General features: G+C 46.8%; 1 protein-coding gene across 1 annotated transcript; it reads right to left on the bottom strand.

The window, feature by feature from the left end:
- LOC118093784 (vesicle-associated membrane protein 2-like) lies at window positions 1-15677 on the bottom strand. The gene is made up of 5 exons (XM_060274227.1): window positions 15651-15677; window positions 15220-15311; window positions 4423-4546; window positions 901-1059; window positions 1-78 (listed from the first exon to the last, which is right to left on the bottom strand). The coding sequence occupies exons 1-5, from the start codon at window positions 15675-15677 to the stop codon at window positions 1-3; spliced, it is 480 nt and encodes a 159-aa protein (XP_060130210.1).
- Between the last annotated feature and the right edge of the window lie 200 nt (window positions 15678-15877).

The raw sequence follows: 15877 nt of genomic DNA, 5'->3' as shown, positions 1-15877 counted from the left end.
TCAAAACAAAGAATTGAACCACTCACTTATAATTATGATGAGAATGACTGCACATACGATACCCAGAATGATCATCATCTAGATAGAGAGAGAGGGAGGGAGGGAGAGGGAGAATCAGTTCAGGGGAGGAAAACAGAGAAAGGTTAGCTTTGAATGTACATTTGGACAGGCTGTTTGCCTTCTTCTACAGCTAATACTTCAGCTTTTCCAGGCAACAAACATGTGATGTAAGAAAAGTAGATCATAATCTACTTGTAAGATGTCTGAGCAACTTGCAACAGATTGCCATGTGGTTTCTGACTCCCAGTCATTTAACAATAGCTAAAACAATTAGGCTCGTCTCCCACCAAAATCAGACTGGCTAAAGGCAGAAATGCAGACGTGAGGTTTGAACTGAATGTACTGAACTCAGTTCTGGTACAGTTCTGGTACTGAAAAGGTGCTCTCTTCCTTAATTTGAAGTGTACGACCTCCCATCTCTACCTATTTTGCACCTGACTTTTGTTGGTGGAACTTGGGGTTCAAATGAAGAAGAAGAAGAAGAATTTGGATTTGATATCCCGCTTTAGCACTACCCGAAGGAGTCTCAAAGCGGCTAACATTCTCTTTTCCCTTCCTCCCCCACAACAAACACTCTGTGAGGTGAGTGGGGCTGAGAGACTTCAAAGAAGTGTGACTAGCCCAAGGTTACCCAGCAGCTGCATGTAGAGGAGCAGGGAAGCGAACCTGGCTCACCAGATTACGAGCCTACCGCTCTTAACCACTACACCACACTGGCACAATGAAAACACAGCTGCTGCTGCTGCTGCAGGCTGAATGTTTGGCCACCCCTGGTTTAATCTTTGCACTCATTATTTTGGAACTATGTCCTGATTACACCCTTGCAGTAGTAACGTTTACCTTGCAGTTTTTCCACCAGTTTTTCCTCTTCAGTTTAGCTGCGCTAGTTTCAAACTGGGAGGCACCAGCTTGCAAGGCATCTGCCCGGTTATCCAACTCCGAAAGCTTCTGGTCTCTTTCTAGTACTTTGTCCACATTGACTCGCATTATATCCACCACCTGAAATGGGCATATCAATAGCTTGTAAATCACTGGGGTGGTGACCTATAGGCCTAGTCAGGTCTTTCCCCTCCATGCAGAGAAACAGAGAGCTATGCTCTTCATCCTTGCCCCTCCTCCCACTGCATTTTCACACTTATGCAATGTCCAAAAGGCTTACCTTCCAAGTCCCGGACTGCAGAATCCGGGGCCGGCAGCCGTGTGACACCGGAAGTTGCGTCGACGTAACTTCCGGTGTCGCTTTGCCCTTCTATGGGCACAAAAAATGGCCGCCGTCAGCTTCGAAAGTCGCTTGCTTGCATGTCAGGAAGTGCATCGACGCAACTTCCGGTGTCGCTCCGCCCATCTATGGGCACCAAAAATGGCCACTGCCGACACCGAAAGTTGCGTCTATGCACTTCCGGACATGCGTAGATGCGACTTTTGAAGCCGGTGGCGGCCATTTTTGGTGCCCATAGAAGGGCAAACCGGAAAGAAAAAAAATGGCCGCTGGCAGAAGATAATAATGGAGAAAAAAGGGAGACAAAGTGATATGGGGGACCACCGGGAAAAGGTAAGTTAAAACGGGGGTTTCCTGGGGAAAATGGGGTACTTGGCAGCTATGCCAAAAGGTGAAACTAAGCATGTTCAGACAATGGGCAAATTCATGGGCAGATGTCTGGGTATGGGGCTGGGGAAAGCAGTGATGTCCTACTGCCCGTCCCAATAACCCCTCTGTCTATTTGCTCTCTGCAGGAAAGAGCAACAACTGAATTAGCCAAATACAAGGTGGGGATTGATGGTTGAATGTCTTAGGCTGTGATGGAATATGCAGAAATGGCAAGACTAATGGGAAAGATCAGAAGCCAGGAAGAGCAAGGTTTTTTTTTAAAAAAAAGACTGGAATAACTTTATTGTATACTTAAAAGGCCACTGTAGACAGTTAAAATCATTGGCAGGGATACAATGACACTTGCAATGTGATATGAATTTTGGTTACTATGATTATATAATACATGGATAATGGTAAACGATGCAGAAAAAAGGAAAGAAAGAAACATTTAGAAATGGAACCCATGGGGAGGGGGGAGGAGGTCTGAAGGTTCAAAAGAACCTTGTTATTTTTATGATTTGGAATGGTTATAGTTATCGTGTATAACTTTATATAAAACCAACGAAAAATTTATTCAAGTAAATGTCTTCGGCTCCATTTCTAATTGCACTCGCCAGGAAATAAGCCCCTTAGTGATACTTTTTTCTGAGGGAAAGGCTAGGGCTGTTTATTTCCATTTAGAAAGAGAAAAGAGTAGCTATGTTAAATGAATACCATTCTAATTTCAACTAGTTAATTTTAGCTAATGGTGAAGAAAGTGGAAACACTCAAGACTGAAAGGTTTCCTTAATGAAGTACTCCAGTGAATGCAAGCTGCAAATAATACCAAACTGATTCAACAGCTTGACATCTTTCCAGTGAGAAATCAAACGTTCTTAAATGTAGCAAATTACTGTTTGCTACATGGTTCTAGCCAGAACGGAATCACCAGATAACATGATCATGATGATCAACCCCATGATGTCATGGTACAGTCAATCAATATTGTTATGACGTTGCTCAACCATATTGCTGTCATTGCGGTATGTGCAGAGGGGGACTTTTAGTTGCTTTTGCTACAAGATATTGCAACAGACTAGCAGGTCACACACACACACACACACACACACACACACACACACACACACACAAGCACACATAGAAACACAAAATTGTAATTGATTTTTATGGTGTGGATGTTTAGTGCCACCTTGAGGATATGTTTAATATGGCATCACACTTTAATGGACATTATCTAAGGATCTTTTCAGATGGACCCCCCCCCCCACTTCTCCAAATTACAGCAAATGGACAAGAACTGTTACGTGCTTGTTCTGTAAGATCCCAATGCAATCCCCAATGGAAATGATTCTTTTGTGGGAATATTGCATTTCCCCAATACCAATGCCAGTATTTTGTAGAGAACTGAGCACAGATTTTTCTGTTACTGCTGCTCCCCTCACACTGCCACTCAATACTGTCAACTGACTTGGAAGTAGAGGGGGAGGGGACACAACTGGCTTGGCTACAGGTTTGTTCTGGGACAGGAGGCAGCTGGTGGAATCTGGTGTTTGCTGTTAGCGTGTGTGTGTGTGTGTGTGTGTGTGTGTGTGTGTGTGTGTCTGAAATGCATATTGGCTCTCACCTCTCTCCTTGGTCTTTGATGGTGGCAAGAAGGTGGCAGGAGAAGAGAAGGTTGTCGATAAGCACAAGCACTGGCCTGATGGCTGGCTGGCTGGCCGACTGGCTCATTCATTTGTATGTGTGAAGGCAGATGCAAGGGCAGAGTACTGAGACAGAAGTGGTGACTCAAGCAGGCATGGGGGGAAAAGCAAGCAGCAGATTTGCAGAGGCTGGTGGGTGGCAGTGGCAGGCTGAGCTCTGAGCTCAGGCATAATAACAACAGTAGTGCAAAACGGTGGGTTGCCTGTTATGTATTCAGTAGCCTGTGTTGCCTGAGCTTGAGTCTGGACTAAGGATTCTGAGCTCCTGTGTTCTGATTCGATACATGGTGTCCAATCACAGAACATTTCAGGATTTGGGCCTCTGCCATTGGCCCTTGAACTCCGAGTTGTAATTTGCAGCTTGGAAGTTTAGACAGCCAATCACGTTGAGAGTGGGAGTGGCCCAGGCTTTCAGAAATGTATATAAGCAGTTGCTTTGCCCCATTACCCAGTTCTGTAGTCAATAAAGGTTTGTGCTGTTATCACTGTGTCTTGCCTTGTGGGAACCCACCTACACTTCATTGCCCACCCCAAGTGGGCCAAATGGGGAGGTCGCCTGTTGGGCCAGATTTGCTTCATGCGATAAAGGTTCCCCACCCCTGCTTTAGTGGATTTCTTCCCACAAACTCCCAGTGATGTTAGCTGTGTCCTGTGCATTGATGATAGACAGTGTTTGACTCTGCTTCTTGTGTCTGTCGATGCATGAAGGAGTGAGCGTTTGTGTGCCTGTCGCTTTCTTGAAGCTGTCTGTGTTGTCCAAAGCTACCCCAGCTATGCCCCGTTCCGTCTTCAGCTTCTGCCTTAAACATACAAGAGCTTTTAAGGCAGAAGAGAGACAAAAAAGACGATGCACAGAACCTGAGACACAAGAGCTACTCAGCTGGCTGTGACACATAGATTCCCAGTGCAATCCTAATTTGTTACATGAGTTTTCACCTCGGGACAATGACTGTGCACCCTAGGTGAGTGGCATATTCAACACTGAAACTCAACAGATGATCCAGATCACAATCCTGAAATCCACAGATCTCAACAAAGACAACGCAAGGTGCCTTGTGCTCAGCTCACCTCATTCACTTGAGCCTGTGTCTGCTGCAGCCTACGATTGCTGGTCACGTTGGTCTGGAGCGGAGGCCCTGCTGCACCTGGACTGGGGGCTCCTCCTGCACCTTGGGAAGGAGCTGCTGCTGACCTAAATCGGAAACCCAGCACATATTTATACCCTCGTATGATTTGGCTTACATCCTAACCCACGTTCCACTGGCAGGAGCATCACATCACGCAATGTTGTATTTTTCTCTGATTGCTGAGTTACAGTTCCGAGAAACTCTGAACAAGCTACAGTGCTCAGAATTCTTTGAGGGGAAAGGATGTACTTCAAAGGTGCTTTAAAGGCATAGAGTGCACCCAGCCAACCCCACTCTCTTCCCCCAGAATGCTGCCTATGGAAATATCGCCGCCTTTAGGACATGGTTCAGCAGATATTGTGTCATTAGCAACTTTCTGGGGGCCACACATACCCTCCAATATTTATCCGATGAAAATCAGGATGTCCTATTTCATCATCATCATCATCATCATCATCATACCCCGCCCACCTGACTGGGTTGCCCCAACATATAGATAAACATAATAAAACATTAAGCATTTTAAAACCTCCCTATACAGGGCTGCCATCCGATGCCTTCTAAAGGTTGTATCTTATCTCCTTGGCTCAGGGGTTGCATCACTCCATACCCTCCAACCATACCCGTCCTAAGGAAAAGTGGGACATTCCGGGATCAAATCAGAAACCAGGATGGCTTCTTTAAATCCAGGATTGTCCCTGGAAAACAGTGACACTTGGAGAGTCTGGCCACATGCCCCTCTAGCCACATGCCTCAAAAGTCGCAGATTGTGGCCTGGAAGCACCTGAGCTCACCATCTTGTTGAAGGGAACCTCATGCAGGCCACTTTGGATGTAAGGCAGGATATCAATGTAAAGGGGGGGGGATAGATAAATGTGGCTAGGGCCAGAGGCAAAAATATGGTGGTGCAATTAATTTGAGGCTCTGCCTGTGTATAGTAGGCTATGTTCGAGCCACACAAAAGTCTTAGGTTTCTATTCTTCTCCCCACAACATTCATATCTATCTCTCTATTCTCCAGGCAAGGAAGAGGCACCCTCACAGTTCAAGGGCACATTCCAGCCTGAAGAAGGAAAAAATCCCTCAAGGAAGGTGAGAAACAGGGTTGGGTTGGATGCCTGTGGTAGCCAGGGCCAGATTGAAAGTTTTTGTTGTTGTTTAGTCGTGTCCGACTCTTCGTGACCCCATGGACCAGAGGACGCCAAGCACTCCTGTCTTGCACTGCCTCCCGCAGTTTGGTCCAACTCATGTTTGTAGCTTCGAGAACACTGTCCAACCATCTCATCCTCTGTCGTCCCCTTCTCCTTGTGCCCTCCATCTTTCCCAACATCAGGGTCTTTTCCAAGGATTATTCTCTTCTCATGAGGTGGCCAAAGTATTGGAGCCTCAGCTTCAGGATCTGTCCTTCCAGTGAGCACTGAGGGTTGATTTCCTTCAGAATGGATAGGTTTGATCTTCTTGCAGTCCATGGGACTCTCAAGAGTCTCCTCCAGCACCATAATTCAAAAGCATCAATTCTTCGGCGATCAGCCTTCTTTATGGTCCAGCTCTCACTTCCATACATCACTACTGGGAAAACCATAGCTTTAACTATACGGATTGAAAGTAGGGGGACCAATAAAAGTGACTCTTACTTTTGCCTGATAAGGCTACATTTCAGCCACACCTAAGTCACAGGTTCTACATGCACACATTGTTTTCTATCCAGGCAAGTAAGAGGCATTTTCATAGTTCAAGGACAAATTCCAGCCAGAATTTTGCACACTGAGGAGGGGCCGAGGCACGTCACATTCCATCCCATTCCCCCTCTTGGGGTGCAATGGAAAGTGCTAGAAAGAGGTTCCTCAACTTTGTCCTAGGGCATCACTATCCCATGTATAAATCTAGGGACGCACAAGGCATCTATTTGCACAGTTCCAGGCCTGGAAGTTTAGTGCTTTAACCACTGATCTGCACCACCTCCCTTCATTGATCCGTATTTCACATTCGAGGTCAGCTTCCTAAGGTTTGTAAAGAATGAACAGAAAAAAACAACCCCTGATACATTGATATATGAATGAGAGGAAATTGGCATTTGTTTCTGTTCAAATTAATCCACAAGGCAAGTCTTTTCTCTCCAGGAGCCTGTTTTTTATTATTATTACCAATAACATCCCTTTGGAGGTTTCCTGACAGATTCAATCTGTACTGGTGGCTGAACATCGGCCAGCAAGTCTTCCTCACGCCCACTGGCCTGACAGTTCCTAATGATTCCTTCCTCCCACACTCCTGTGACTCACTGTCCTTTCTGAAAGGTCCCTCGTCATTTAATCCCGTAGGGGGACAGCCAATCTCCTCTAGAAGTGCCAAAGAAATCCATGGGAATGAAGCAAAATGCAAAAATCAAACACCCCACACAAATCTTCTCCCAACAGTGCTGATATCTCCGCACACACACTCTCTCTCACACACACATCCTGCCCCGCCCCCAATACCAGGCCAAGGGATTGCAAGATCAGAATCACTCCAGATCCTCCAACCAGAGTACAGTAATGGGGAAAGAATGGTGACCCAGGTTTGAACATCTCTGTAACAGCAAATGATTAGGGATGGGGTGAAAACTGATTCAGGTTGCATGAATCAAGAAGGGGGCTGCATGGAATTCTGCCAAGCTGAGCAGGATTCCTCCCCCTGCTGCCACAATTATTTTGAGGAAGGAATGTGCTTTAAATATGTGGTGTGTGCACAGCTTAATAGTGTGTTATTAGGGTATGTTACACGGCATCCAGTGAGTGGCTCTAGAGCTCCTGGGATCTTTCACATCTCACTTTGAAAACTATAGGCACAGAGCAGGAAAAATCCCTAGGAAAGTGCAAAGGGGCAAGGAAGTGTGTGGTTTGCGTGGACAGGCGGAGACCCCCCAACCCCAGGTGACACCCGAGCGGAATAATGACGCAAGACAACGTGCTATGGGATTAAAATTGGCCACAACTTTATTAAGTTTATTAAGGTTGTAGGGAGACCTTGGCTTAGGCATTGGGCATTTATCCTTCGCAGTCCCCAGCCGGGGATGTGAGAGACTTCAGGGTTATCCAGAATGTGTGGGGATTGGGCTGGCTCTGGAGAACATATGTTCAAGCAGAGAGCCCGCCCCCCATTTCGCCACAGTCACAGGGGAGAGCAATGACAACCTATTGGCATATGGCCAATACCTCCCCTCAAAACAGCCCCTTTAATGGGGAACCCTGGGATCGCTGCCGCGGGATGGTGGTGGGTCACCATTTCACACGCACACACAACCCACATTTAGGGAAGATAGACTAAAGGATTCTGCCCAAGGCCTGAAACCGCCAAAGTTGAGACGTTTTGCTATAGGGAAGGCAAAACCTGCCAATGCAGGAAAATTATTTTCCGGCCCTTCAACAGCGGCCATAACATAGCAGCGCCTGCGTACCTGTGAAGAAGGGGTTAACCTGCAAAAGAAGGCTTAACTGAGGGAGGGCAAGGTGGGAGAAGTTCTGGAGCCGACTGAGAATTCCCAGGTAAGTTCCACCCTCTATTCATAGCTGCCAAGTTATCCCTTTTTAAAAGGGATTTTCCATTATGCTGAATAGGCTTCCTCGCGAGAAAAGGGAAAACTTGGCAGCTATGCCTCTATTGTGTGGGCAGGGCGGTCCCTCCCCTTACCTGGCCAACTCTCTCCTGGCAACGCCTCCCCAGCTGGGATTGAATAACTGGTAGAGGTAGGTGGCAACCTCCAGTTGTCCAGCCTGGCGGGGGGGGGGGCAAATCCAGGCTGTGCTGCCGGGAGCCACATGGGATCGTGGCGGCTGTGCGCAACCAGGCAAAAGGCACCCCCCATTTGATGTGGGGAGCGGTCATTATCACCCTCTGTTTATTTGTGTGCTGCTGTTACAATCTATTGTTTTAACTATGAATTAATTGTTCTGCTGCATGCCTATAACTCATTACTGACAGTGGTTGCTATCTATGGTAGCGCAGAGTCTATCAGTTGGCTGCCAACCTTGCAATGATTGATCATACAACATATAATGACATTAATAACACTGCCTACTACCAAAGACACATTGCCATGCTGCGAGAAATGAAGATCTGTTTGTAAGAGGCTTTGCAGTGGGTTTATATGCAAGCTGAGATGCTTGTGAATGCCTACAGTAAAAGGAAAAGGTAAAGGACCCCTGGACAGTTAAGTCCAGTCAAAGGCGACTATGGGGTGCAGTGCTCATCTCACTTCAGGTCGAGGGAGTCGGCATTTGTCTACAGACAGCTTTCTGGGTCATGTGGCCAGCATGACTAAGCTGCTTCTGGCACAACAGAACACTGTGACAAGTGCCAGAGTGCACAGAAACACCCTTTAACTTCCCGCCACAGTGGTACCTATTTATCTGCTTGCACTGCCGTGCTTTCAAACTGCTAGGTTGGCAGGAGCTGGGACAGAGCAATGGGAGCTCACCCCGTTGTGTGGATTTGAACCGCCAACCTTCTGATTGGAAAGCCCAAGAGGCTCAGTGGTTTAGACCACAGCGCCACCCGCGTCCCTGCAATTGTGAATGCCTACATGCTGCAGAATGTCTACAATTAATGCCAGCAGATAACTTATCAAGAAAAAAATATTCTAAATAGAGTGGTGGAGCAAAGAATAAGTGATGTTCTGAGATGTGACTTCTAAAGCCGATCTGAATATTCCTCACAACGTCTACAGTGGTACCTCGACTTATGAACGACTTGACAACTGATTTTTTCGACTTACGAATGGGGCTAATGGCCGCACGCTTACGAATGTCTTGACATCCGAAAGGAAACTGTGGCGGTTTTAGATAGGGATTTTTCGACTTACGAATTTTTAGATAGGGTTGCTTCGACTTACGAATTTTTCCGTTTCCAATGCATTCCTATGGGAAATCGCATTTCCAATTGCATTTTTCGACTTACAAATTTTTCGACCTAGGAAGGTGCCTTCGGAACGGATTAAATTCGTAAGTCAAGGCACCACTATTAATTTATGACTTGCTTCCAAATAGGTGCCTCATTAGGGCAGCTCCATGCATTAGGATTGTTTCTAATGTTTGACATTTCCTGTGTTTTTATTATGTTTGAAGTCTGATGGGCAGGGTATTAATAAATAATGTTGTTGTTGATGATGATAAAATATAAAGGGTCTTCTCAGTGGTGGCACCCCAATTTACTGCTCTCCACGGGTAGGATAGGATTGGTGGTGGTGGTGGGGGCTCTCACAGCATTAACACTCCTATAGATCTTGCTTCCCCAGTAGGTTTCCAGGGGATCTCTAAGCCAAGCACAGAGCACCACATGTGTCCCCAGCTTCCAACATGAGCCCAGATCCCATTGTTCTTCATCTTACAATGATGGGCATCCAGCCAGGAGAGGTGGAGAAAATTGTCTTTAAGGCAACAGAGCTCACTCTTTCAAAATGTGAATAATGGAAACTTAGCTGAGCAGCTAAGGCCATCATCTTGATAAAAGAAACGGTCTGGCAGATTTCCTCTTATAGACTCTACTCTCACAGATACGGGATCACAGGTTTGGAAGATTCCTATTGTATCATCCAGACCCAACTCCCTAAACTAGTGGATTTATTACCTGTCATCACACCTACCAGATCTTTCTTCAAGCCAGACTGAGTCAGAAGGTAGCATTTGCTCACCTTGAATCCACAATGAACACATCTGACAAGCACCAAGATGAATCACTTCTGTGGTTAGCACTTTGTAATACTCACATAGCAGAAGGAAGACCTATTGTGGTATAAGGTCCACAGATTTGTTTCCTTTTTTAAGTTGCATAGTTTTGATGATGGAATATATTCCTCAGACGGGATCTTCTTGGACCCCGTGTGAGGAACACATCTGTTTTGCCACTAGCCTAAGTCTCCTTGAAACATTTTCCACAGGTCAGTAAATTTTGGCTACCTCATAAGCATGGGAACTCTTTTTCTACCTCACGATCAAAGAGACCACACCATCATAATAAATGCTAAATAATACTGTCACATGCCACCCAAATCTCTGAACAGTGAGAGATACCAGGCGTACCAGGGACTTAGCAAGCTCTGTGTTTCCCTTTGGACAGCGAGAGAGTGTCTTCATAATATATGGTTTATTTACACATATATACAACCTGAGCCTACGATGGAGGAGTTATAGCATTACACTGCAAGCGGGTCCCGTCTCTCTTGTAGCTGCCACATAGGATCCAAAACTGCCAGCCCCCATTGTGCTCTGGCCCCACTTTCTCCAGTTCGCAAGCAAAAAGCCATTCTCCTCTGCAGGTGCCCTCACTGCGCTGCTGAGAAGGATTTATTTCCCTCCAAGGAAACAGACCACTCCACCAAAAACGTTTCACAGTATTTTACAAATTGATTGCGCTTTTAATAAAAACAGGGTCCCAAATGAGCACAAGCAATGTGCAAAAATATTGCAACATGTGCTGGATAAGACTGATTGCTGTTGTCAGCTGATCAGCACTGAGCACTGCTGTCTCTACAGCAAAACGACAAAACCCATAAAGGTGGGGAAAGCTGGATTTGCCTAGACCGGGGATGAGACTGAACGATGTTGTTGGACTCCAGTCCTCGTGAGTAAGGGCTGGCCTACCCATGAGGCAAGGTGAGGTTTCAGTCTGCAGGATCCACAGGGGCAGCAGAGCCAGCCTCCAAACAACGCATTGCCCACTGCTGGGCTGTGGCACACTCCTTGGAGGCCAGATGTCAAAGTCACTCCACACTCAAAGGAACGCACACAGCAGGCAGTTAACTCTTTATTGTCAAGCTGGCACTTACAGTCATTCTATGACTCCAAATACCCACACACACACCAGTCTAGCATCTAGGCCAGTGGTTGGCAAGGCTTACTGGGCATGGGCTGGATCACTCCCGTGGAGATCCTCTGTGGGCTGGACCGGCACAGTGTGACACTGGAAATCGCTTCTGCGCATGCCCAGACACCAAAAATCACACCTGCGCAGAAGCGATTTGAGGCGTCTGGGCATGAGCAAAAGTGATTTCCGGTGCCACGGACATGTGCAGAAGCAATTTCTGGAGCCGCGGAAGAGAGGCCCCATGCCATGCTGTGCTGGATTAGCGCAGGACACGGGGACTAGCCGAGTGAGTGGCTCAGTTCGGGGGCGCCTCATGGGCCGGTTAAGTGACCCTCATGGGCTGCTTCTGGCCCATGGGCCTTAGGTTACCACCCTCTTATCTAGACAGCTATTCTCAGGCCTGCACTCCTTGGAGCATTTGCAGCAATGGGCCACCCCCCTCCACCAGTTTAGGTAGCTCCCCCCGATGGGCTGTGTGCGTACAACCAGAGACTACGCCTGTGTGGAAGTCGTCTCTGCTCTTCCCACTTCAATTTTCTCCTGGTTCTGGATGACAGTGGTGCAGGAGTGGATGGGGAAGCACCTAGCCCAGGGGTCTGCAACCTTTAAGACAAAAAGAGCCACTTGGACCCGTTTCCGAAGAAAAAAAATAAACTGGGAGCCGCAAAACAGGGACATAATTAGAAATCAGAGGGCCCCATAGCAAAATTTGCTATGCCCAATAATAAATGCCCCAAAATGCCATAGAAAATTATTCAGGGCCCCAGTGTACCATAAATCCTAATCAGTGCCTGATGTAAATAATAATTAATAATGAGTGCCCAATGTCATCCTTGTCATTATAAAAATAACTGAGTTTGGGCTGCCTTGATTACTGGGAATGGGCAAAACTCTGACTCCCTTATTAGGACACCTGTATGGTTTCATGTGTGTTGCTCCCATCAAGTGAACTTATAAAAATTTCCTCATATTGAATCAACCCATTGATTAATACATCTACCTCAATCTCCTGACCAGGCCGGCAGGAGGCCACAGGCAGGCCGCAGGCAGGAGCAGCAGCAGCAAACACGCGATCCAAGCCCGCAAGCCTTTTCTGCTGCTGGGCGGAAAGAAGCGCGCCCGTTTAAAAAAATAAATAACTCCGCCCCCGCCCCCCGTGAGCCTATTGGCTGCAGAAATGCGGCAGGGAGGGGCTGATGCAGGGAGGGGGCCGACCACGCTCCCCGGGCTGCTAACGTCACCTTGCGTCCTTTTTGCACAGCGCACGCGCACAGCGGAGTTGTGGACTCCGGCGGGCGCCATGTGGGGCGCAGGCGCACAGCACGCCGCCGCAGCAGTGTGCTCTGGCGGCGGTGGGCACCGCGCGAGTGTCTGGCGGGCGTGGCGGGCGCCGCCGCATGGCTCCGGCGGCGCATGGCTCGGGCGCCTCCTCCCCTCGTATCCGCTCCAGAGCCGCAGCAAAGGTGTAAAAGAGCCACATGCGGCTCCGGAGCCGCAGGTTGCAGACCCCTGACCTAGCCCTTCACTTGCCTGACCCACCACCTCCTCCTCTTCTTCCAGCGCATCCTGTGCTCCACCCTCCAGCTCTGAAGCTTCCCTTGCCTCTGACTCTTGCATCCTGATTGGTACAGGTCGCCACAAATCACTGGCCAGAACTCACCATGAGTACCTCCCTTGTTCTCTCTTACAAAGGCCATTTGAGAGGTGCCAGAACTGAGTTCTAGTGAGTTCCAGCTGAAAAAAAGAAAAGTCCCAGGACTTTCCATGACTGTTAAAGTGATATGAGTGCTTTAAATATATGGTGTCAATATGCCCATAGAGCACACAGTCTAGTCAAGCTATGTAAACCCTATTTATTTATTAAATTTCTACACCACCGTTACCATCCAAGGTTTTTTCCTAATAAAGGTGAGTGGAACAAAATTTAAAGGGTGGGTTTTCGAGGGGTTGAAAATGTGGGCAGTTTTCAATATGTACTTGACAAAATTACTTTTTGCATCAACGACTTCTAGATTTATTCTCCAGGGCATGCACGGAAGCTAAGAATAATCAAGTGCAAATTGTTCGGAGAAAAAGCATTCAGATGCCATTTAAAACAGCAACAAGGAAGCATGCAGTAGCTTGTTATAACTATATCTTTATGCACATGCAGCCATCAAAAACTGTGTGATACGAAGACTTCCTGTCCCTGTGAAGCAAAAGTGTTGGTACAAGCAGTGAATATATTTACACCAAGGGTTATCACACATTTTGCACGTAAAAACGTTTTCATCTGTGATACGTACTTGCTGATTTTTCTTCCTTAAAAATGATTATTCACACCATTAACCATTGACCAACCACAATCCCAGGAAAGTACCAATAAAACCAGATACTTGCTTCTCACTCCCAGCCATACCCAATCCCTAAACTTGGCATACTTTTAGTAAACACTGCCAATTAAGGATGTGTGAAAACACACAGGAGGAATTCTATTTCTATGCCTGTTTCCCCAAGTCTAACAAATCTTAACATACGGTGCATATCTGGAGGTGAAAAGAGAGAGGAGAGGACACAAAAATACTACCGTAGGAAAGGAAGAAGAAGAAAGAAAAAACACAGGCTAGGAACTTCTGGAGGCCAAAGATTGCTGTCAGCGGCAGTAATGCTTCTGAATACCAGTTGCTGGAAACCACAGAAGGGGAGAATGATCTTGTGCTCAGGTACACTTTGCAGGTTTTCCCCAGGACACCTGGTTGGCCACAGTCAGAACAGGATGCTGAACTAGATGGGCCACTGAATTGATTCAGCAGGCTCATTGTATGTTCCCCACTGCTAGTGTATAGGATTGTAGCCTTAGTGTTACTTGTTTTGCTCATCCATCCTGCATCATAGGTTTACCATTAAAAGTTGCAAGCATTAATACTCCCAAAGAGGCATTGGGAAAGGAAATCGCTATCACTTCTCCATTTGTGGTGCATAGATCTACCTTTCAGAGACTGATGGGGCAAGGGAGGGCCTGGTAAAGTCTTCCCCTCTCCACAGCCTTATGATTTTATGAAGTGAATGATGAGTAGCAAGCCTTGCCAGCTATATCCTTGTTGGTCTGCCCAAGACATTCCATTGCCTGAGACAAAGTACCACCCCCATTTCCCATTCGGCACATCCTCCGCATTCAACCCAAACTGGTAATTGAATCTTACATGCTTCAATGCACCTGAGAGCAGCAGGGTGACTTAGGGGGCACTGGGCAGCCCCCTGTATGGAATCCGCAGCTGTGCCCTCCAATGCTTATGCTTCATCACTGGCTTCCCACCCTCCAGTATCTGCTGCCTGAGGCAGCTGTGTTGCTTAGCCTAATGGTAGGGGTGTGTGTGTGTGTGTGTGTGTGTGAGGTATAATAAGCCTCCTGCAAAGCTGAGGGCTGAATAATCTTCTGCACTGTCCACGATCTTTTGCAAACTACTTAACAGACATCCAGGAATGGAAGAGTAGTGAACAGTAAGTGTTGAATCAGTAGTGTTGACTCATCATCCGCTACAGGTAGAAAAAACAAAGGGAGGAGGCTAAATCATTTCCTGGGATGAAACTATAACAACAGAACGTTCCATTTTATCTATATGCTGCCATTAAAACCTGCTTTACCCCTGCAATCAGGCAATGTGCAAAAGCTAAAAGCTCATGAAACCCACACCAGTGAAACCGATTGTTGTTATCCAGGTGTAACAATGGAAGACAATGCATTTGCAGGGTGACAGAAGGCCAGGATGCCAGGAACAGAAGGTCATTCAATCAGTGACTCATTCCCTGGGAAGCACTTACAACAGAGATGACTGTGACCAGTGATGCTGTCAAGTGAGACAAGGGACTGGTGTGACGCACTGAGTCAGGTCCCAGCACACCCATCTTTGACTCCCACTCACCCATGACATTTCCAATATGATCCTTTGATGGTAACATTTCCAGTTGGTGGCTGGCTTACGGAAGACCTAAAGGCTTCTGAATGTTTCTTCATCTAATTTTAAAAGATTGCAAACATGCTTTGATGTTATCAAGGCATCTGATGATGTGAGACTTGCCCTTTCATACATAACAACCCCATAAGCAACATGTGGTGGTGCAGGGAGATGGTCACCCTTTCTATTTACCATGTTCAAAGGCAAGTGTTGGTGCTTCTGTAGCCAAAATGGCCATTCTAACTTTCTCCCCCTCGAAGCAATGTTTGGATGAGAAACACATTTTGACATCTCTTCAAAACGGGAGCACCAATCAACATTCTGGTAGCTGCAAATTGAAACAATTCAGGTTATTAAAGTGTCTTCAGAGGTGTTTCATACAGGGTGTGTGTGCTTACCGCATGAATGACCAAAGCCAGGTCCATCTTGTCTAGGAAAGTGTGCAGCTGGTGCACCAATTGAAGGCAGTAAAAAATGTTCCTAGTCACTATGACCAAGGCTGACATCAAGGGTCACCATGGCTGGACATCTAAAAATCAACTAGAGGTTCAAGCTTGGTTCTCGCTTGAGCCAAATTGGGGATTAAACTGAAGAACTGCTTCATGCAATGCTAATGTTCTACCAA

The sequence above is a fragment of the Zootoca vivipara genome, chromosome 5 (assembly GCF_963506605.1).
Source record: "Zootoca vivipara chromosome 5, rZooViv1.1, whole genome shotgun sequence".
NCBI classification, from domain to species: Eukaryota; Metazoa; Chordata; class Lepidosauria; order Squamata; family Lacertidae; genus Zootoca; species Zootoca vivipara.
The sequence above is the reverse complement of the archived record's forward strand: the minus strand, read 5'-3'. Positions and strand labels throughout refer to the sequence as shown.